Below are 21,065 nucleotides of genomic sequence, written 5' to 3' on the forward strand. Positions count from 1 at the left end.
TATGTGTCAGGCAATACTCCAAGGCACTTTACATGAATTAACAGATGTCATCCTCGCAACCATCCGGGAGGTGTAGGTATTCTTATCCCCATTCTTAAAATGAGAAAACCAAGGCAGAGGTTGGGCAATTTGTCTACACTGCTAGGAAGCGGCAGAACTGGGGTTTGAACTCATGCAGGCGCCCTCCCGAGTCCATATTCTCAACCACTCTACCCAGCCCCACAAAAGAGCCTGATATCAGGACTCCACAGCCCAGGATGTGGGACCCGGTGGGACCTGCCGGCTCCAGGGGTCAGTCGCAGAGGGCGGGGCAGGGCGCGGCGGCGCGGGCACCTCCCAGGGCCGGAAGCGGCGGAGCCGGTCCCGGCTCCACCCCCGGCCCCGAAGCTCCGCCGGCCGCCGCCATGAGTAGCTTTGGAGCCGGGTGAGACCCTCTCGCAGACCCCCTCCTCTCCGCGCTCCCGGGGCCTGGATCTCAGGTCTTCCCCATCCCCTGGGACCCAGGCCGGCGAGCCTCACCCCTTTCCGCCGGCTGAGGGAATGTGGGGACACGCCCCTTCCTTTAAACTTTCACCGCCGCTTCTCCCGCTGCTTGAAGTTGGGGCGCTGAGGGACTGGGGGTGGGGAGCGTTGGGGAGCACCGTGTTGATTAGGAGGGAGGGATCCCCGCTGACTCCCCTCTTCCAGGATCGCGTCTCTGCTACTTCGTGCTGTGTGATCTTTGGCGATCACTGCCTCTCTGGGCCTGTGTCTTAGGCTCTGCAAGATCAACCGAGCAAAGCACACGGCCTGCAGAGAGGCAGCGCTCCGCCCCTTACTCGGCCCCCGTTATTCATCAGAGACCTCTGGGGAGCGGAAGGGCAGGGGAGTGGTTTCTCTCCTTTTCTGGCCTGCTTGCTAAGGCACTTTTTTTTTTTTTTTTTTTTTTGCTGTGTCCTTTCCTGACAGCAAAACCAAAGAAGTTATCTTCAGCCTGGGTGAGTGGGGAGAGGGAGAGGGGCTTGGTTAGAGGCTTGCTAGGGTGACAGGCCAGAACTGGAGACCTGGCTACTGGGCCTTTGTCTCTCTGGCCTCAGTTTCCCCACCTGTTAACAACAACAACAAAAAAACGCCCAAAAAGTTGAAGCCTGAAGAAAAGGAGAGGGAATAGGGATGGGAGATGGTGTCAGCGCCTGACCTCTGGGGGTATCCTGGCAGAGGAGGGCTTCGTGAAAATGTTCCTGAGGGGCCGCCCTGTGCCCATGCTGATCCCAGACGAGCTGGTGACCACCTACAGCCTGGACATGCGCTCGGAGCTGCCTTCCTGCCGGCTCAAGCTGGACTGGGTGTATCCTTTGCTTTAATCCCTCTCTTGGCGCTCCTGCCCCCTCAGGAGGAGGCAGAAGCCCTTCTGACTTCAGCAGGAGGGAGGGACTTGGTACTGAAAGTGGGACTTCCCAGGCCTCTGTGGCTGAGGGGTCAGGAAGACCATGGCTCAGGAGAGAGTGGAAGAAAGCAGGTTAGCTGAAATGAACTTCTATGATTCATTAATGCAGCAAATGTTTGCTGAGTACCTTCCATATGTCAGGTTCTCTCCTGCATGTGAACTGTGTTCATGGAGCTCACCTTCTAAAGGAAGGAGACAGATGAGAATACAGAAGCCTGTGATTAAACAATCAAGATAATTTCAGTTAGGAATAAATGCTTGGTGTACTGTAACCTAAGGTCATGTTAGGGGAGTAACTGGGTTTCTTTAAGGAGGGGATGCTTGAGCTGAGAACTGAATATATAGGAGCCAGCATAGAAAGAACTAGAAGGAGAGTGTTCCAGACACAGGGCACAGCAGGTACAAGGGCTCTGTGGCCAGAATGAGCTTGATGTATCTGAGAAATAGAAGAAGCTGGGAATGGTTAGGAGCCTTGTTGGATTTGGAGCCTGGCAGAAATGGGTTCAAACCCCAGCCCTGCTTTTGGCTGGCCATGTGACCCTGGATCAGTCACCTTACCTCTCTGTGCCTCAGTTGCCTCCTTCGAAAAATAGGTTTCATGATCTCAGATTCTTAGGACTGTGGAATAATGTGCAAAGGTGCTGAGCTCATAGTATGCGCCCCATACACAGGGATTGAAAAAATAATAACTAATTCCAATTTAAAAAATAACAACTAACCTTTGTTGATCATTTTCTATATGGCAGGCACTATTCTAAGTTCTTTCTTGTATAAATATGTTGAATAATATGATCCTTCTCTTTGGTAGCACTGAGAATGTATTTTTACACCAGTGGCCTCTAAGAGCTCTCTGAGGCCTGCATGTTGGGAATTATTATCCCCACTTTCCAGATGAGGAAACTGAGGCCAGAAGAGAGGGCTAAGCCCTGTCCTAGGGAGTCAGAGCAGATCTGAGGCAAGGACCCTGACTCTGGGACCCAAACTTTTCCAAAACGCCCATTGGGCTTGAAGTTTGCACCCCAGGAACTGCTCTCTGGGCATTGGTTTCTCCTCAGGAGGAGTCAGGGAGGTTGGTGAAATGGCTTTTCCTTCTGGGAGCCCAGAGCCTTCTCAGCAACTGGGAATATTCATGGGAATCTGTGCCAACTGTCCTGCTAGGTGGGACTTGATAAGCATTTGATGAGAGGTGGCTGAGATTGCAAAAGTTAGTGTGGACCTCAGACTGCCCATCTCTACAGTGACTGCAGAGTGGATCAGTTTCTGTGAAGTCAGGATATGCATATTGGCATCACTCAAATATTTTCTGAACATCTGGTGCAGAGGGCTAGGGACTCAGCAGTGACCATGACAGTGTCTGCCTGTCCTCCTGGAGTTCACAGTTTAATGGGGGAACAGCCTTATTGACAGTGATGACCCAGAGTGTGCAAGGCCAGGATGGGGGAACCCACAGGATGTGGGCCAGCTGACCCAGCCTGGGGTCAAGGAGGGCTTCCTGAGTAGGAGAAATAGAAGTGAACAAAATAGCTCAGTCTTGGCCACCATGGTGCTCATAGGTCTCATTAGGGAATATGGGCAGTTAACAAATAAGCCAGATAATTACTAAGGAAGATAAGTCCATTGGAGGAAATGAGTCCAAGAACTGCTCTGAGGAGGTGGCAGCTGAGAAGGTGGTGGGAGGAGTGTAGTAGGAAAAGGGAAAGGTTGATGGCAAGGCCTGGGGTGGTGGTAATGATCTTGGCGTTTTGAAGAACTCCAAGAGCAAGGGAGGACAGTCGCCCTGCTAAGGCCAGGGAGGAGCCCATCAGGCCAGTAGGAAGGAGCTTAGAATTTCTCCCAGAGCACTGGGGAACCACAGGAAGTTCTGAACAGGGAAGGGACAGCCCTTCCTTCACCAGATATTAAACTCAGTGTTTACTGTGTACCAGGCCCTGTCTGGGGACAAACGATACAGCAGTGAACAAACACAAAAATCCCTGCCCTCCTAGAGCGGTCACTCTAGTCAGGGAGACAGGTAATAAGTTAAATAGATAACATATGGGATGCTGATAAGTGCATTCGAGAAATACAGCAGGGAAAGAGTGGGTGGGTTTGCAATTTCGTTTTATTTATTTATTTTTGGTGGCTGGCCAGTACCAGGATATGAACCCTCGACCTTGGTGTTATAAGACCATGCTCTAACCAACTGAGCTAACTGGCCAGCCCCCTGCAATTTTAAATAGAATGGGCAGGGACTGGAAGGAGGTGAGGGAGCTGTGGCGCAGTGGGTGAAGACTACTCAGGTGGAGCAAACAGCAAGTGCAAAGGCCCTGAGGTGAGAACAGGGAGGAAGCTAGTGTGAGTGGAGCTGAGCAGGTGGGAGGGGAGAGAGGAACCAGGGCCCAGATCCATGCAGGCCTGGGCTTTTATAAGGACTTTGGCTTTTGATCTGAGTGAGATGGGAGCCACAGAAGAGATGTGAGCTGAATTGAATGTTAACAGGTTTTAACAGGATCCCTGTGGCCTCTATGGCACAGATAGGGAGTGTTAGTTTCCTGTGCCTGCTGTAATAATTACCACACACTTGGTGGCTTAAAACAACAGAAAAACTTTCTCCAACAGTAATGGAGGCTAGAAGTCCAAAATCAAGGTGTTGGCAGGTCCGTGCTCCCTCCAGAGGCTTTGGGAAAGAATTTGTATCTTGCCTGTCTCCTAGCTACTGGTAGCTACCAGCAATCTTTGGGTTCCTTGGCTTTTAGCCACATCACTCTAATCTCTGTCTAAACGTGGCCTTCTCTCCTGCTGTATCTGTGGCTTCTCTTCTATCTCTTATAAGGACTCTTGTCATTAGATTTAGGGCCCACCCAGATCATCCAGGATGACCTCATCTTGAGACCATAATTACATCTGCAAAGACCCATTTTTCATATAAGGTCACATTCACAGGTTCCAGGAATTAGGATGTGGACATATTTTTAGGGAGACATTATTCAACCCACTACAGAGGTAGGAGTGGAAGCAGGAACACCTCATTCCAATGACCTCGTTGAGTCTGGTAGTCAGCCAGCGCCCGCACTGCAAAACAGGCTCCTTAACCAGCCACCGGGCATCTCCAGCTATGGCTACCGAGGCCGAGACTGCCGGGCCAACCTTTACCTGCTGCCCACAGGGGAGATAGTGTACTTTGTGGCCTCTGTGGCTGTGCTATACAGTGTGGAGGAGCAGAGGCAGCGACACTACCTGGGACACAATGATGACATCAAATGGTGAGGCATGGGAAGAAGACATGATAGAGCTGAGGTGCAGGACAGGGCCAAGCCTTTGGTCCATCTGGAAAGCCACCAGCTATCCCCAGGCTGAATTCAGTGGGAAAATGTGGATTGATTGGTGAATTCACTCATTGCCTGGATTTTTCACTTCTTTTGAAAACTCTGAACTGACACTTCAGACAATTTGGTGGGGGGGGGGGGTTGAAGCAGGGTGATGGTGGCCGTTTTAAATCAGTGTATTCTCTTGGCCACTATTCATAGTATGTGCTGGAGCCCTGTGAGCATTTTAGTTAGAGACCTGAAGTCTGAGTCTTGCTTCTGAGCTCGTGTACCCAGAGTGTATCCCCTTATTGCTATTGAAGGACTAAATAAATGCTTTTTGATTAAATAACTCAATCAACCAATTTGTGGAATGAATAACCAGGCATTGTGACTGTGGTCTGTCTATCTGTCTCCTCTTGCCTCAGCCTGGCTGTCCACCCAGATATGGTCACCATCGCCACTGGACAGGTGGCAGGCACCACTAAGGATGGGAAGGTAATGGAGAGGAGGGGGCAAGCAGAAAAGAGGGGGCAGGACTGGGAGACTGGGGTGGAGCCACAGGGGCAGGCAGCTGGTCCCCCCAGGTAACAGGCCTCTCTCTTTTCAGCCGCTGCCACCCCATGTGCGCATCTGGGACTCAGTGTCACTCTCCACCTTACATGTGCTGGGCCTGGGGGTGTTTGACAGAGCTGTGTGCTGTGTAGGCTTCTCCAAATCTGTAAGTTCTGTGCCCACCTTACCCACCCCCTCACCTCCAAAAGCAGGGGCAAGTGTGGGCACCTTCCCACCTGCCCCTTGGAGATGAGGCCACACCCTCATTGTGATGTCGTAAAGGCAGGCCACGCCCCTGGCGGTATTCCAGGTCCTCCCATCTTTTTGATCTCACAGGCCTGCTCTATTAACCATGCTGCGGGAGACCCTATAACCTGATTTGCCCCAGACAAATTCCATGTTCTTCTCTTGTTGTAGATCAGCTAATTCTGTTGAATTATTTTTCGCACCCCCTTTCACTCTTGATGGGTCCTTGTCCCTTAGGCCCAGAGTCTAAAGCCAAGTTGCTCCTTGTGCAGTTTCGGAGCGGTGTTGGCAGGTCCAGGCATAGATAAGTATAGAAATTGAGAGTAAGCCTTTAGGAATTTGTAGAGCCATTTGACATTGCCACAACATCCAAGTGTGTAATTGGTAGGCTTTTTTTTTTTAAAATCATATTTTACATTTTTGTCGTATTTTATGAAAATATTGGTCTGAATTGGATTGGAGAGTAAAATACAACCAGTACTCCTTACAGATAGTTTAAGAAGCACTGGATTGGAGCCTCCCAGGCTTTCTGAGGCCTAAGGAGAGCCTGCGGGGGAAAAGCTATATTGGTGCCAAAGTGAGGGGAAGAAAAAAACCCTGCCAAATCAAAATTAACCTGCTTAACCATAGGTATAAAAACCCAACATTATACCAACCTTATTAATTGTTGAATTTTATATTCATAAAAGTCATTCCATAGGAAAATGCAGATTGGTGTCAGCAAGAATTCCCAACTATGTATGCTGGTTGCAGAGAAATCATAGCTAAGGGTAAATTAGATGAGTTTCTCAGAGATGAGTCACTTTAAAAGGCAAATTGCAAAAACCCTTTAAAGGTTTTTATGGCCCCTAGATTGGAGGGGAGGGTGTCTTTTAATGTTTTTCATATGATGTGGGCGAGGGTCTTCGAAAGTCTTAAAACAGGCCTGCGAGGTGAATGCCCTAGTGTGTTTTAGGGAGGGAGGGCGGATCCTGACCCACCTGGCCTCTCTCCCCTTCTCTCTCCTCTTCTGTAGAATGGGGGCACCCTGCTATGTGCGGTGGATGAATCCAATGATCATATGCTCTCCGTGTGGGACTGGGCCAAGGAGGCCAAAGTGGTAGACAGCAAGGTGGGGTGACCATTCTTATCCCCTCCCCCTGGGGTGCCCCTGTGGGACTCACCCAGTCTCAGTGGTTAGGAGTCTGGAATCAGGTAGACCTGTGTCTAAGTCCTGGTTTTGCCGTTGGCTCGCTATGTGACTTTGAGCAAGTTTGCCCTCCCTGAGCCTCAGTTACCTCATCTGTAAATGGGGATAATGGTAGCAACTTCCTCATAGGGCCTCGGTGAACATGTTGGGATGTGGGGTGGGTGGACCAGGCCCAACAGAAAGGTCAATATGAGGTGGCTGCTGACTCTACAGTCTTGTGAGGTCCAGGATAGACCTTGATTTTCTTCTGGTCAGTGGCCTATTTTATAGATAAGGCATGGTAGGAGGGAGATATATTTGCCCAAGGTCACATGCCTGTCCTCAGCCGGGAGCAGGAAACCTGGGTTCTGGATCAGGGCTCACTGTTAGGGAAAGGAAAAATGGTTAAAAGGCTGGGTTCTGGAGTCAGACCTCGGTGAGTTGGATTTCAGACATGGCTCTTACCTAGCCATATAGCTTAGGCAAGTGGCTTGCCCTCTCTGAGCCTCACTTCTTTATCTGCAATGCGGGGGGAGAGGTAAGGAACCTTATCTCACAGAGTGCTGTGAGGATTAAATGAGTTAATGGATGTAAAATGTTTACCGCAGTGCTTAGTGCAGAGTAGGGGCTCTCAGAGTGTCTGCTGCTATGTTGGTGATAAAGAAGCTGATAATGCTTCACTGGCTGGTCCTGCCTCCTGTACTTTAGTTTGCTGTATAGGAAAAGTACAGGCAAGTAGAGTATGCAGTGCACAACCCACACAGCCGAATAAGGCAGTCCTATGTGGGGTGGGTATGGTAGTCCTGGTGGCTTTGAGGTCCTCATTCAGAATCTCCTCCACCTCTAAAGTGCTCCAACGAGGCCGTGCTGGTGGCCACCTTCCACCCCATGGACCCCACTGTGCTTATCACCTGCGGGAAGTCCCACATCTACTTCTGGAGCCTGGAGGGGGGCAGTATGAGCAAGAGACAGGGCCTCTTTGAGGTGAGTGCCAGGGGTGCAGCTACAGGCTGGCCCTGAGAGAGGCAGGCAGAGATACCCAGGCAGATAACAAGACAGCCAGAGGGTCCCAGAGGCTGCTGCGAGGGTGCCTGCCAGGGCCTCAGATCCATGGATGATCCTCCTTAATTCTCAGTGGGATGAGAGTATAGCAGCTCCTGCAGATAGTAAATGTTCAATAAACGGGTGCTGTGCTTGGCGATATTATAGATAACCAAAGAAAGGTCCGAGCCTGACTGGCTGAGAGACAAGAACTGAGACAGAACAAACTGAGCAGGAAGCAGAGGGCCTGGGAGAGAAGATACAGGGGTACCTCTGATAGGGCTCCCCTGCCTTTGGTTAGAGTTGGGGCCTCCACCCCTAAAAGAGAGGCCCTGAGAACACCAGGCAGATGGAGATGAATGGAGATACTGAGAAGAAGATGGGGGGAGGCAGAGAAAGGGGCCTGGAGAGACAGACAGAATATTAGGAGGGAGTTAGAGAGAGGGGAGAAATGAGGGGCAGAGAGAAGGGGAGAGAAGTCAGGGAGGAGAGAGAGGAGGATGGGGTGGGAAGGAGAGACAATATGGTCAGAAACTGGGCGACCTAAGCAATCCAGGGTGGAGGCAGGTTGGAGATGGGAATGCTTTTCATGAGGCCTTACACCCAAAAGCACAGAGGGGATCCTCTGGCCCATGGTCCTGGGTGATAGGTGACCTCTGGGAGGCCACTCTGCTTCAGCAGCACTCTGAAACTTTCCTTTTCTCCCCTACCTTAGAAACACGAGAAACCGAAATATGTTCTGTGTGTGACCTTTTTGGAGGGTGGTGACGTGGTCACTGGAGACTCTGGGGGGAACCTCTATGTGTGGGGCAAAGGTCAGTGTCATCCCATCTTTTGGTCACCAACCAAGTCTTCCCAAACACCCTTGGCTGTGCCTCCTTTCCTCTAACCCTGTTTGTGTGGAATGAATGATAAAATGGATTAAATTCTTACCTGTCCAATTCCAGCAGCCCATCAAGGCTCAGTATAAATATCTCCACCTCCATGAAATCTTTATTGATTCCCTGCACACTTGTCCTCTGCAGATCCCATGTTAGGGATCAAGTCTGAATTATAAATGAATGGGTTAGTTCAGTTGCAGATGGATGGATGGATGGATGAATGAATGGGTAGATAAAGGAAAGACAGATGGGTAGATGAATGGATCGATGGATAGGTGGTTTATCCCAGACTGTGGATCAATGAATGAATGAATAAATGAGTTGATTGTCCTAGCCAATGGATGGATGAATGGATGAATAAATGTTTGTTCCAACCAGTAGATGACTCTACTAATAAATTAATGGGTTATTCCAGCCAAGGATAAAGGAGTGAGTAAAAATTTGTCTCAGTCTTTGAGTAAATGTGTGAATAAAGGAAGTAATGGGTTGTCCCAGCCAGTGGAAAGCATGAACAAATGAATGAGTATTTTGGCCTGGGTACTTTTGCTTTCATTTACACTATACTCCTTATTCAAGGCTACACTGAGTATTATTCCCATTACACAGATGAGAAACAATGTGCTCAGAGAAGGGAAGTGGCCCAGCATAAGGCCAAGCTTGGCTGAGTCAGGGCACTTGGTCTCTAAGGCCCCTGTCCTTTTCACACCAGCTGCCCCCTTGTACATGGGTGAGAGATAGGCCTGAACTAGGTGGTGTTCTGTGTCCTTGGGTAAAAGCCTTCCCCTCTCTGGGCCTCAGATTTTCTGCCTGTAAGCTGAATGGGAGACAGGGATTATCTCCCTCTAAACACCAGTTCTGCTGACCTGGGGGAGCCTGGCCCCCTGTGGGGTTACCCGAGGTCAGATGTATAGTGGAAGGGCAATTGAGTTGGGAGGGCCTGAGTTTTAGGTCCCAGTGGCGTAGTGTGCTCTGTGTGGCCTTGGGAAAGTCATGTCCCTTCTGAGACTCAGTTGTCCCATTGGTAAAGTGCATATACTGTCACGAATTCCCCACAGGGTTGTTCTGAGCTTTCCTTGAGATCAGGCAGCTAAAAATAAGCTCTGAATAATCAGTGACACTGTGTCTTTCCTGGAAGACTGTTAACTTTTCTGGGGCAGGGACTGAGTTTGATTCGTTTCCACATCCCCAGGCCCACCCCTGGGCCCATCCTGCAGGGCTTCGGCCTGTCAGGGGGATGGGTGATTGGAAAGATAGATGGACAGAATGATGTACGGACACGTCAGGTGTAAACAGAGGCTGGCTTGCTTGCAGGAAGTGATACCACATCTGAGTCTTGACAGATGGGAATTGAAGAGAGTGGTTCCTTCCTCTCCTGCTTAAGCCTTCTCCCTCGTCTCACGGCCTTCAGTCTTGCCCTCTCCAATTCAGTTTGTTTCTAGAAGCGAATGTAAATCTGACCCTGTCCCTCTACTTCCACTACTCCCTGGTTCCCTGGGGACAAGATCTAGGCTCCTAACTGAGGCCTCCAAGACCCTGTGTGGTCTGGCCACGTCTTCTTTTGCCTTGAAACTCTGGCCCTTGCTTGTTACACTTAATCACACCAGATTCCTTTTAGATCCCTAAATAGTCTATGCTTTTCTACTCTGTACCCTTTGCAACAGAACTTGTTCTTTCTGCCTGGAACATTTTCCTACCCTCTCTTGTCCCAGCTGACTCCTACTCAACCTTCAGATCCACACTCAGCCATCCTCTCCTCCAGGACGCCCTTCCTCACCCACCAGGCTGGGTACCCTCATGGGATCTCAGAGTCTCCTGGGTTTTCCCATTCCGCCCCCAACTGCCTTGGGTTGTCACTGGCTTGTAGTGAGTCTGTCTCTGCCACTGGACTGTGAGCCATGTAAGGGTATGATTTGAGGTTGTCCTGGTCATCACTGTGTCCCCACTATAGGGCTGGGTCCAGAATAAATGCTAGTCAAATAATTGTTGATTAAATGGGCTAATGGATGGATGAATGACAGGATAGGTAGATACACAGGTGAGTGGTAAATGGGTCGATGGATGGGAAAATAGATGGAAAATGGGTGGATGTTTGTTTGGAAGAATGGATTGACTGGTGAGTGGGTAGTTGGATGAAAGAGAGGGTGAATGAATGGATGAGAGGTGGATTGATGGATGGATGGAAGAAAGGGTGGATGGATGGACGGATCAGTAGATTGGTGGATGAATGGATGGGTGGGTAGATAAATAGCAGACTGGTGTCTGGATAGGTAAGTGAATAGATGACTGGGTAGATAGAGGTATGGACAGACCGATAGATAGGTGAGTGGATGAGTGGATGGGTGGGTGAGTGGATTGGCAGATGTTAGTTCAGATGGTTTAATGGATGCATGGTATTTGAGTAGATGGGTAGTGGGTGGTTGGATGGCTGGAGGGGGTAGAAAGGCAGAGAGAAGGATGGAAAGGTGGGTGAGTGGATAGATATAGGCTTGAGAGTTTGAGGTGCTCTCAGGCATCAGTGCAGCGGCAGCTTCCCCAGGCTGACATCTGCCCCTGGAACCCTACAGGTGGAAACCGCATCTCACAGGCAGTGCTGGGTGCCCATGATGGTGGTGTGTTTGGGCTCTGCGCCCTGCGGGACGGGACGCTGGTATCTGGAGGGGGCCGTGATCGGCGGGTGGTCCTCTGGGGCTCTGACTACAGCAAGCTGCAGGAGGTGGAGGTGAGGAGGGGGAGTGGGCCATATGAGGGTGGAGAGGCCCCCCATCACCCCACCAGGGCTCCTAACACGGGACCCTCCTTCCTCCAATGTGTCACCCCCACCCCCACCCCTGCTTGTGTGCTATACTCATCTGCCCTCCCAGGTCCCTGAGGACTTCGGCCCTGTGCGCACTGTGGCAGAGGGCCGGGGAGACACGCTGTATGTGGGGACCACCCGCAACTGCATCCTGCAGGGCTCGGTCCATACGGGCTTCTCACTGCTTATCCAGGTGAGTGTCTCCCTTCTGCACCCCTTCCCCTTTCCCCAACTATTTCTCTTCTCTGCACCATCCATTCCTCCCTATTTCCCCTCCCATTTGTCCTCACCTCCCTCCCTCATAACCTTACCCTGCCCTGGCCCTGACCTGGGACCCCTCCAGAACTCCCCATGATCCAGCAGCGTATGAGTAAACTGCTAGCACAGCAGAGGGTCCCCAGGCTCCAACTACACTGCCTCCTGCCCTTCTGATTGGGAGTGGTGGCTGCAGTCCATCTGTCTGTCTGGTTGGTAGGTGCTCCAGCAGGTTGTCACATGGGCAGCAAACACCCTGGCCACACACCTCCCAGGTCTCTAGCTACAAGGATCTTGTAAGGCCTTGCTGGAGTCTCCCTATATTTCTTCTTGCAGCTCAAATTTCTCAAGGCCTGCAACAGCCTTACTCCCCACCCAAATAAAAAAAACCCACCTACTGGGAGGCAGTATAGAGTGGTGGTTAGTAATATGAATTCTGGAGTGTGACTGCCTGGGTTTAAATCTCAGCCCTGCTGCTCATGAGCTGTGTGATATTGGGCAAGCGAGTAACCTTTCTGTGTCTCTGTGAAATGGGGAGAGCAGCAGAACTTATTGCATAGGGTTTTGTGAGAATTCCATGAGTCATTTCATACACAGCATTTAGAATGTAGTGGAGGGCCAGCCCATGGCTCACTCGGGAGAATGTGGTGCTGATAACACCAAGTCAAGGGTTAAGATCCCCTTACCGGTCATCTTTAAAAATAATGATAATAAAATAAATAAATAAATAAATAAATAAAATAAAGTAAAAGAATGGAGCTGGGCAGAGTAAGTGCTCACAATGTCTTGGCCAGACATACTCCTTGTTCAGTGGTTCCCTTTCCTTCACCTGCTCCCTGCATCTTCCCTCTGACAGTCTAGCTGAAATCCTTGCTGCTGCCTTTAGATTCCCTTCTGGCTCTGGTTTCCATAAGAAGATGAAGGAAAACAAAGGCTAGAGGGATTTCCTAGGTGTCCCGAGGCCAAAGGGACTGAAGAGACCCCTAATAATAATATTAATATGATTTATTATATTCTTAATATAGCATAATCATATTATTAGAATTATATTGCCATTAATCACAATATTATTATCTGATTAAGTATTGATTTATTGTTAATATTAATATTAATTCATAGTATATTAATATTTTATGTTGTTAATAATAATAATAGCCACTTCCATTTCTTGAGCACCTTCTCTGAACTAGTCTTATGTTTAAAACTTTCCATCCATGATGTGAGTGAGCGCAACAGTGCTACGAGGCATATTCATTGGTTGGCTCCATTTTACAGAAGATTAAACTGAGGCTCCAAGGAGAGGTGGCCTGCCCCAGTGACTGAGTGCCCACAGTCAGTAAGAGAGAGCTGAAGGTCCGACCCTCCAGCCTGAGGACCCTCCATGAGACCCCACAGACTCCTGGCCTCTGTCTGCTTACCCTGTCTGTCTGATTCTAGGAAGACTCCCATAGGGCCTTCCCAGATCCTTGGAGCTGGAGACCTGAGAGGTGTGTGGCCAGGGTGTTTGTAGATTGTCTGGCTCCCAATGTCAAGCTCTGAGCCACCACACCCTCCTGCTTCCCGTTGTGCAAAGAGGAAAGGAGAGGCCCAGGGGGAAGGGGCAAGATTTGCCTCAAGCTACATACTGGGGCAGGGGTTGGCGTGATCTCGATCCCCGTCAGACACACTGGGGAGAGGTCTTTCCTGGGTCATACTGGGGCAGGGTGGGTGATGGGGCTAGTCCAGCACCTCTTTCTGGTATGAGGGTTGGGTGGGGAAGTGCTAGGGTTGCAGTTTCCATCCTGCTGTCTTCCTTTTGTGCCAGGGCCATGTGGAAGAGCTGTGGGGCCTGGCCACACACCCCAGCCGGGCACAGTTTGTGACCTGTGGGCAGGATAAGCTGGTGCATCTGTGGAGTACAGAGTCCCACCAGCCCCTGTGGAGTAGGATCATTGAGGTGAGGGGAAAGGGGACTGGACACACCGTTCTACCAGAAATACCTTTCTTCATGCATCAGGCAGGGCTCAGAATATCAGACGGAAACGACACAGGTCTTTTTAAGCAGAGGACGATTGAATACGGGGTATTAGGTGCTTACAAAGTCTCTTGGAAGGGCTGGAGGAACAAGTTCTTAGCTGAAAGGAAGACCAGAACAATGCACAGAACTGACCCTCCAAGGGAGCCTGTGCCACAGTGAGGAGGGTAGGGAGATAGGAACCATTGAGTTCAAGGACGCGCTGCATAGTTGCTATCCAGGAACCAGGGGCTGTGGCTCCTGCAACTGTTGACTCTAGAGCTACACTGTCCTGTGCGATAACCGCTGGCCACATGTGGCTATTCAAACTTAAATGAATTAAAATGTAAATAGAATTAATAATTTAGTTCCTCAGTTACGCTAGCCACATTTCAAGGGCTTTATTGCCACATGTGGCTAGTGACTACCATATTGGAAAGTGCAGATATATAATATCTCCATTACTGCAGAAGGTCCTATTGGACTGTTGTGCTCCAGAGCTACTCAAATGCTGGCTAGATTTGCACTGTCTAGAAACATACTCTGTGCCATTTCCTTTTAATATGCACAAGGCTAGTGACTGCACACTGGGTACTTGCATAGCAAATCCCATTTCTTTCATGACCCAACTGGTCAGTAGGAGTGGCAGAAGCGGGCCTCTGCCTTCTGGCTTCCAGAGCCCTCAAAAGTGCAACCGATTGTCAGACCCAAATCACAGCAGCACTCTAGCTGCAAAGGATTTTGGGAAGTGTGGTTTTTTGGCTCTCCTGCCTGTACAGTATGGGCAGGCATGTGAGAAGAAAAGTGGTCAGTCCACTGCATCCCCCACACTGTCTTTTGAGGCTTTCCTTCTGGAATCCTTCTAGGGTTACCTCTGATCGTTGAACAATTTATGGCCTTTGAACCTCTGAATCATAGCTAGTGTGCTCTGGAAATTGTTAGGGGAATGTATTATAATCCTCATCCTGGCTGTCTTAATTAAGCACCTACATATGCCTGGCCTTGTGCTCAGCACAGAAGTTCTCCAGGTCACTAGGGCATCAGGTCACCCGGGGAGTTGTTAGAAACAAGATTCCTGAGCACCATCCACAGAGAGTCTGATTCAGGCAGTCTGAATGTAGGACCAGAAATCTACAGTTTTTTAACAAGCTCCCTCAGGTTATTCTGATTCAGGTGGTCTGTGGACCTTGCCCAGAGAAACAGGCTTAGCATTTTACCTGCATCATCTTTCTGACTCCTCCCCCAAACTCCACAAGGTAGTAGGGATGATGGATCCCCACTTGGAAACAGGCTCAGAAAGGCAAAATCACTTACCCAATGTCACAGTGTAGTTATAGTCACAGCTAACCTTTATTGAGTACTTACTATGGGCCATCTTACTAGCTTACCATTCTAAGGACTTTACACCTTGCTTATAACAGTCCTGGAAAGTGGTTTTTTTGGGTGGGGGGCAGAGCATCTGGCCTGTAAGGGGATCCAAACCCTTGACCTTTGGTATTATAACACTGTGCTCTAACCAACTGAACTAACCGGCCAGCCCTGGAAAGTGTGTATTGATGAGCTCTGTTGGCCACATGAGGCAACCAGGGATTGAACAGGGAAAGTCACTTGATGTCATTTGCACGGCTAGAAAGTGTAAGAGCCACTGTTTGAACCCAGGCCTGACTCCATTGTGCTGTACTGCCTGTGAACCAACCAGATGCCCCCAAAATAAAAAATGTTAATACCCTGTGCTGATGAAGATGTGGGAAAACAGGCACTTAGCCACAAGGGGTGATAAGTTGATGTACTTTTATGGAAAGCAAATTGGTATTATATATCAAAAGTCTTAAAAATATGGATACCCTTTGTCTCAACAGATCCATATCTAGGAAATTACCTAAGGAAGTCATCTTGGATGAATAAATCTGGGGAATTTTCTTATTTATTTAAGTGGAAAAAAATTTTTTTACTTTATAATATTTAATTATCAAATAGGGAATTTAGAATAGGAGTAATAAAGGATCCGGAGACAGCAGTGACAGGAGGAATATTTTCTGTTCAGGCCGACACGTTAAAGGAAGAGGAATGATTTCCAGGGTGTCTGGGTTGGTGGGTTCCTGGAGGGCAGCAGCAGGAGGGGAGAGCCCTCATGCCAGGCTGAGAGTTGGCTCTGAGGTAGGGGAATGGTTATATGGATGTGGGGTGCCAGCTTTCGGCCCTGCCTCTTCTCTCCCTTCTCAGGACCCTGCATGCTCTGCCAGCTTCCACCCCAATGGTTCTGTCCTGGCTGTGGGCACAGTGACTGGCAGGTAAAGCTGAGGAGGGCATTTGGGGAGGGCATTTGTGGAAATGGCCTTTGACCTCCCCCTTCCCTACGACCCCAAAGCCCATACAGAGGTTAATTTGTTACCATTGTTTACTATGTCCTGATCTCTCCGCATTTCCTCTGGAGTCAGCCTATCTCCCAAATCTCTTCTGGGGTCCCTCTGCTGCCCCTCTCTGCCAGATCAACTCACTCCTCCTACCCCACCATGCCTTCTCCTTAAAGATGGCTGCTGCTGGACACGGAGACCCATGACCTGGTGGCTATCCATACAGACGGCAACGAGCAGATCTCAGTGGTCAGCTTCTCCCCAGGTAAGGGGTATCCCTGGGACCCAGGAGAGGCCGGGCCGAGGACAGAGGCTCAGAGTTACTGACAGCGGGAGGAGACAGAGAGTGGGCGGCAAGACCTCTGAGCTAATGTGGAAGCGGGTGGAGCTTGGGACTGTTGAGCAGTCGGTCTGGGAGAGTGAAGAGGCTGAATCTGGGAGAGGAGGGGGCGGAGCCTGGGTGCCTCCTCATAGCCCCCTCCCCCTCCCCCAGACGGGGCGTACCTGGCCGTGGGCTCCCACGACAACTTGGTGTACGTGTACACGGTGGACCAGGGCGGCCGCAAGGTCAGCCGACTGGGCAAGTGCTTGGTGAGTGGGCAGTGGCCCCCAGCTTGCGCCGCCACCCAGCCCAGGGAATGCAGAATTAACCAATTTTCTACCTCAAGGGAGCACAGCTTCAACACTCAACTGACTTCCCTGATCACTTCAAGGAGCCTTGGTCCCACCAACACATTTACACCCTCGTTGTTCTAAGACCGCCCCTTCGTGTAGCCCCGCCCCTCACGTTCTAAGTCCGCCCCTTCGTGTAGCCCCGCCCCTCACATTCTAAGCACACCCTCTGTATAGCCCAGCCCCTTGCATTCAAAGCCCGCCTCTCCGTGTCTAGCTCTGCCCATTCTAAATGTGCTAAACTCCCATTGTGTTCTAAGTGCTTTTTGTCTAGCTCCACCCATCACAGTCTGGCCCCGCCCATGTTTTCTGGCCCCGCCCCCACACTCTAAAGGCCTGTGTATCCTTTCTTTAGTCCCTTTGTGTTCTCACCCTATCTTTCTGTATTTTGCCTTCCACCCTTCCTGATCTAATCTCGACCCCTCTGCTTGGTTCTACCCTCTCCAGCTCTAACTCTACCCCTTCCCTCCCCCACAGGGCCACTCTAGTTTTATAACTCACCTGGACTGGGCCCAGGACAGCAGCTGCTTTGTCACCAACTCTGGGGACTACGAGATTCTGTACTGTGAGTTCTCCAAGACCCTAAGATGTTCGTCCATTAGCCTTCTTTGCATATATGATGTGCATAGACTCCCTCGAGTTCTGGGAGGGGAGATAGGGACTTCAAGTCTCTCTCCTCTGGCTCTCAGTTTTCAGGGGGCTGTTCTGATTTGGAATTCAGGGACCCCTGGCTTCAGCTTTTCTCCCTTAACCAATTCCTTCCTTTCTGGTTGGATGAGAGGGATGCAGGCTTCTAAGCAGATGCCCCTGCCCAGGCTTTGGGGTGTCAGGACCCAGGATCCAGCTTCCTCAGCCAGTCCAGAGAGGTGGAATGAACCCTGGAACCTCTGCTTCCTCTGTCTTGGACTTCAGTGCCCACTGTCTGTGAAAGGGATGGGTTTAGTGAGTAGTTCTTTTGGCTCTGAACGCCTCACGTCATTTTCTGCCCCAGGGGACCCGGCCACCTGTAAGCAGATCACCAGTGCAGATGCTGTGAGGAATGTGGAATGGGCCACAGCTACTTGTGTCCTGGGGTTTGGGGTGTTTGGTAAGTTCTGCAATGAGGCAGATCTCACTAAGGGTAAGAGTTCAAGGAATATCCCTGACTGGTGGTTTTCTTGGTCTCTTATTGGTTACCCCCAGGACAGGGAACTAACTCCTCTACATGTGTGGGCAGTATTTGTTTAAGAGGAAAGGATAGGGTGAGGTGACTGCTGATGTTCCTTAGAGCTGTAATGAAATGAGAACAAATGGCTGGTGGCACCTGGCCTGGAGAGACTCACACTGCCAGAGCCCCAGCCACCCATTCATTCAGCCACTAATGCGGTCAGCACATACTCTCTAAGCACCTCTGTGCCAGCCCTGAGCTGGGCAGTGCTAGGACACAGAAGTGATGACAGCCCGGGCCCTGCTCTCATGGGGCTCATAGTCCAGTCGGGGAAACAGACTTGCGCCTAGACAGTGATGACCCAGAGTGGGCAGGGCTGGGACAGGGAAGCCCAGGAGGGTGTCTGAGCCAGTCTGGGGAGGGAGGCAGGGAGGGCTTCCTGGAGGAAGAGACATCTGAGCTAGTACCTGTAGGATGAGGAGGTACCTTCCAGGGCAATGAAGAAGAGTGCCGTCTGAAGCAAAGAGAATAGCATGCGCAAAAGCCCAGAGGTGACATAGAACTTGGCATTTGGAGAAATGGAAGAAGTCAGGGTGCTTAAGTCATTGCAGAGTTCAAGGGGAGCACTGGTGAGGGATGAGGCTGAGGCATTGGGTGAGACCAGGCCAAGCAGAACCTTGAGGGTCATATGCTTTCTCCTGAGGACACTGAGGAGCCATGGAAGGGTTTTGAGCAGTGGAGGGACAGGGTCAGATGTGCATTTTTGTAAGATAATTCTGACTCCTATCTTTGAATAGATAAAGGCCAGGTAGGAGGAAAGGCAGGGAGGCTGGGGCAGGGCCTGCTCCCCTTGGGGGTCCCTGACCCCAGCTGACGTTTACCACTCCCTCATCTCCCATCTTGCCCACAGGGATCTGGCCTGAGGGGGCTGATGGTACTGATATCAACGCTGTGGCCCGCTCACACGATGGGAAGTTACTGGTTTCAGCTGATGATTTTGGCAAAGTCCACCTGTTTAGCTACCCCTGCTTTCAGCCTCGAGTGAGTCCCTCAGGGGGGGCTGGTGAGGCAGGGGATAGCAAACAGGATTGGGGGCAAGATTCAAACAGATTTGGTCCAACCACACTCCTCTCCAGGCCCCATCTGTATGAGAAGGACAATGGGCTTGATGCCAAGGGCCTTTCTTAACCTGGAGGTTGATGAACTTCACAATCTACTGCTGAAGACATGGCTCTCTAAAGTTCTAGGATCTGCTATTCTGAGATCTTTGGTTCTTATCCTTGTTAACTCAAGAAATATTTATTGAGCACCTACTATGCCTGGGCACCGGGGATATAGCAGTGAACAAGACAGGTGAGGTCACTGCCCTCAACAGGCTGACATTCTAAGTGGCATGATGGTTCCAAGATGCTACAGGTCTAAGATCTATGATTATACTGCAGTCCTAGGACAAAAGTCATAAGCTCCAGTGCCACAAGGTCAAACAAATAGACTGAGACTAAGGGGCAGCCACTACTTACACCCCACTTTTACTGGGAAGCCGATTCAGTGCAGCCAGATCTTGCAAGCTTTTAAGAGTCCATAAGTCAGGATTTTAATGTAAACTCCCTCAATTTTTAAGTAATGTCAACAGCTATCTTTCTAAAAACACTGTGGATCATATTTAACTCATTCACCAGCAGCGAACCTGTGTCTAAGATACACCTGGACATTAATTTTACCATTCTCTGGCTCTAACAGAAGAGGAGTTTGTTTTAACATTTTACTAGGAAATTTTCACACGTAAAAGCAGAGACAGGCTGGCTGGTCAGCTCAGTTGGTGAGAGCATGGTGCTGATAACACCGAGGTCCTGGGTGTGATCCCCATACCAGCCAGGCACCAAAAAAAAGAGGGAATGGTGCAGTGATCCTTCCTGTACCTGTTACCTATGTTTAACTATTACACATTTGGCATGTTTGTTTCTGCTTTCTCCTTTTCTCTTTTCCTGTAACTTTTTTTTTTTTTTTAATTGACCGGTAACGGGATCTCAACTCTTGACTTGGTGTTGTCAGCACTACGCTCTCCGAAGTGAGCAACCGGCCATCCCTATATAGGGATCCGAACCCGTGGCCTTGCTGTTATCAGCACCACACTCTCCTGAGCGAGCCACGGGCCGGCCCTTTTTCCTGTAATTTTTTTTTTTTTTTTTTCCCCTCACCCTACCCCTTTCCTGTAATTTTTAAAAACAAACACCATATTGGCCTTTTAGCTCCTCAAATTAAGTGTTCCTCTTTTATTTTTACTTTTTTATTTTTTTAAAAAGATGACCGGTAAGGGGATCTTAACCCTTGACTTGGTGTTGTCAGCACCACGCTCAGCCAGTGAGCTAACCGGCCATCCCTATATGGGATCCGAACTTGTGGCCTTGGTGTTATCAGCACCACACTCTCCCGAGTGAGCCACGGGCTGGCCCCATTCCTCTTTTAAAGATATGTAATTTTTACATATCCACAAATCTATGATTACATCTACTCATTAACACTAATTCCTTAATATGATCTAATACCCAGTCTATATTTACATTTTCCTGATTGTCCCCCAAATAGCCTTCTACAGTTGTTTTGAATCAGGATCCAAACATTGCATATGCTTATGTCTCAAATCTCTTCGTGTAGAACAGCCTCCCTGACAGGCACACTCATTTTTTTCTTTTATGCCCTTACCTTGTTGAAAAAACCTGTTCAGTTGCCCTGTTGGTTCTTAAAGGAGGGGTTTATTAAGCAGAGAATAAAGGATCAGGACAAGAAGACTGTGAGGTGGCAGCAACCCCTCTGACCTTTTTTAACTTATTTCTTTCCCTATAACAGGCCCTCGGCCACAAATATGGTGGACACAGCAGCCACGTGACAAACGTGGCCTTCTTGTGGGATGACAGCATCGTCCTGACCACGGGGGGCAAAGACACCAGCGTGCTGCAGTGGCGGGTGGTCTGAAGCAGGGTTCCCAGGGACACGGGGCCGGGATAGAGTCAGGTGAAAGGGCTGGAATTCTATTTTCGGGAGATGTCTATTGCCGAGTAGAGTAATATATACCCAGATTATGTCTATAGCAGAGGGGGTTATTAGGGTGGGAGGGTGGACTGACAGAATCTCTATTTATCGGGGTAGGAAAAGGGGTCACATTGCTTTGGGGGAGCCATTGGTGTTTGGTTTGGGGTGTTTTTTTAAGTTTATTCTTTTATATCATCCAGAAATAAAAACGTGCACTGA

General features: G+C 49.7%; 1 protein-coding gene across 1 annotated transcript; it reads left to right on the plus strand.

The window, feature by feature from the left end:
- The first annotated feature begins 355 nt into the window (after window positions 1-355).
- EML2 (EMAP like 2) lies at window positions 356-21,065 on the plus strand. Its single transcript, XM_063108996.1, has 19 exons — window positions 356-424; window positions 949-977; window positions 1,198-1,327; window positions 4,519-4,668; window positions 5,139-5,208; window positions 5,321-5,431; window positions 6,527-6,622; window positions 7,529-7,663; window positions 8,436-8,535; window positions 11,166-11,320; window positions 11,463-11,588; window positions 13,455-13,586; window positions 15,867-15,934; window positions 16,174-16,262; window positions 16,491-16,588; window positions 17,147-17,234; window positions 17,661-17,756; window positions 18,727-18,857; window positions 20,664-21,065. Exons 1-19 carry the CDS (start codon window positions 405-407, stop codon window positions 20,787-20,789), a joined length of 1,950 nt encoding a protein of 649 aa, XP_062965066.1. The 5' UTR covers window positions 356-404; the 3' UTR covers window positions 20,790-21,065.

This window comes from Cynocephalus volans, chromosome 10 (genome assembly GCF_027409185.1).
Source record: "Cynocephalus volans isolate mCynVol1 chromosome 10, mCynVol1.pri, whole genome shotgun sequence".
NCBI classification, from domain to species: domain Eukaryota; kingdom Metazoa; phylum Chordata; class Mammalia; order Dermoptera; family Cynocephalidae; genus Cynocephalus; species Cynocephalus volans.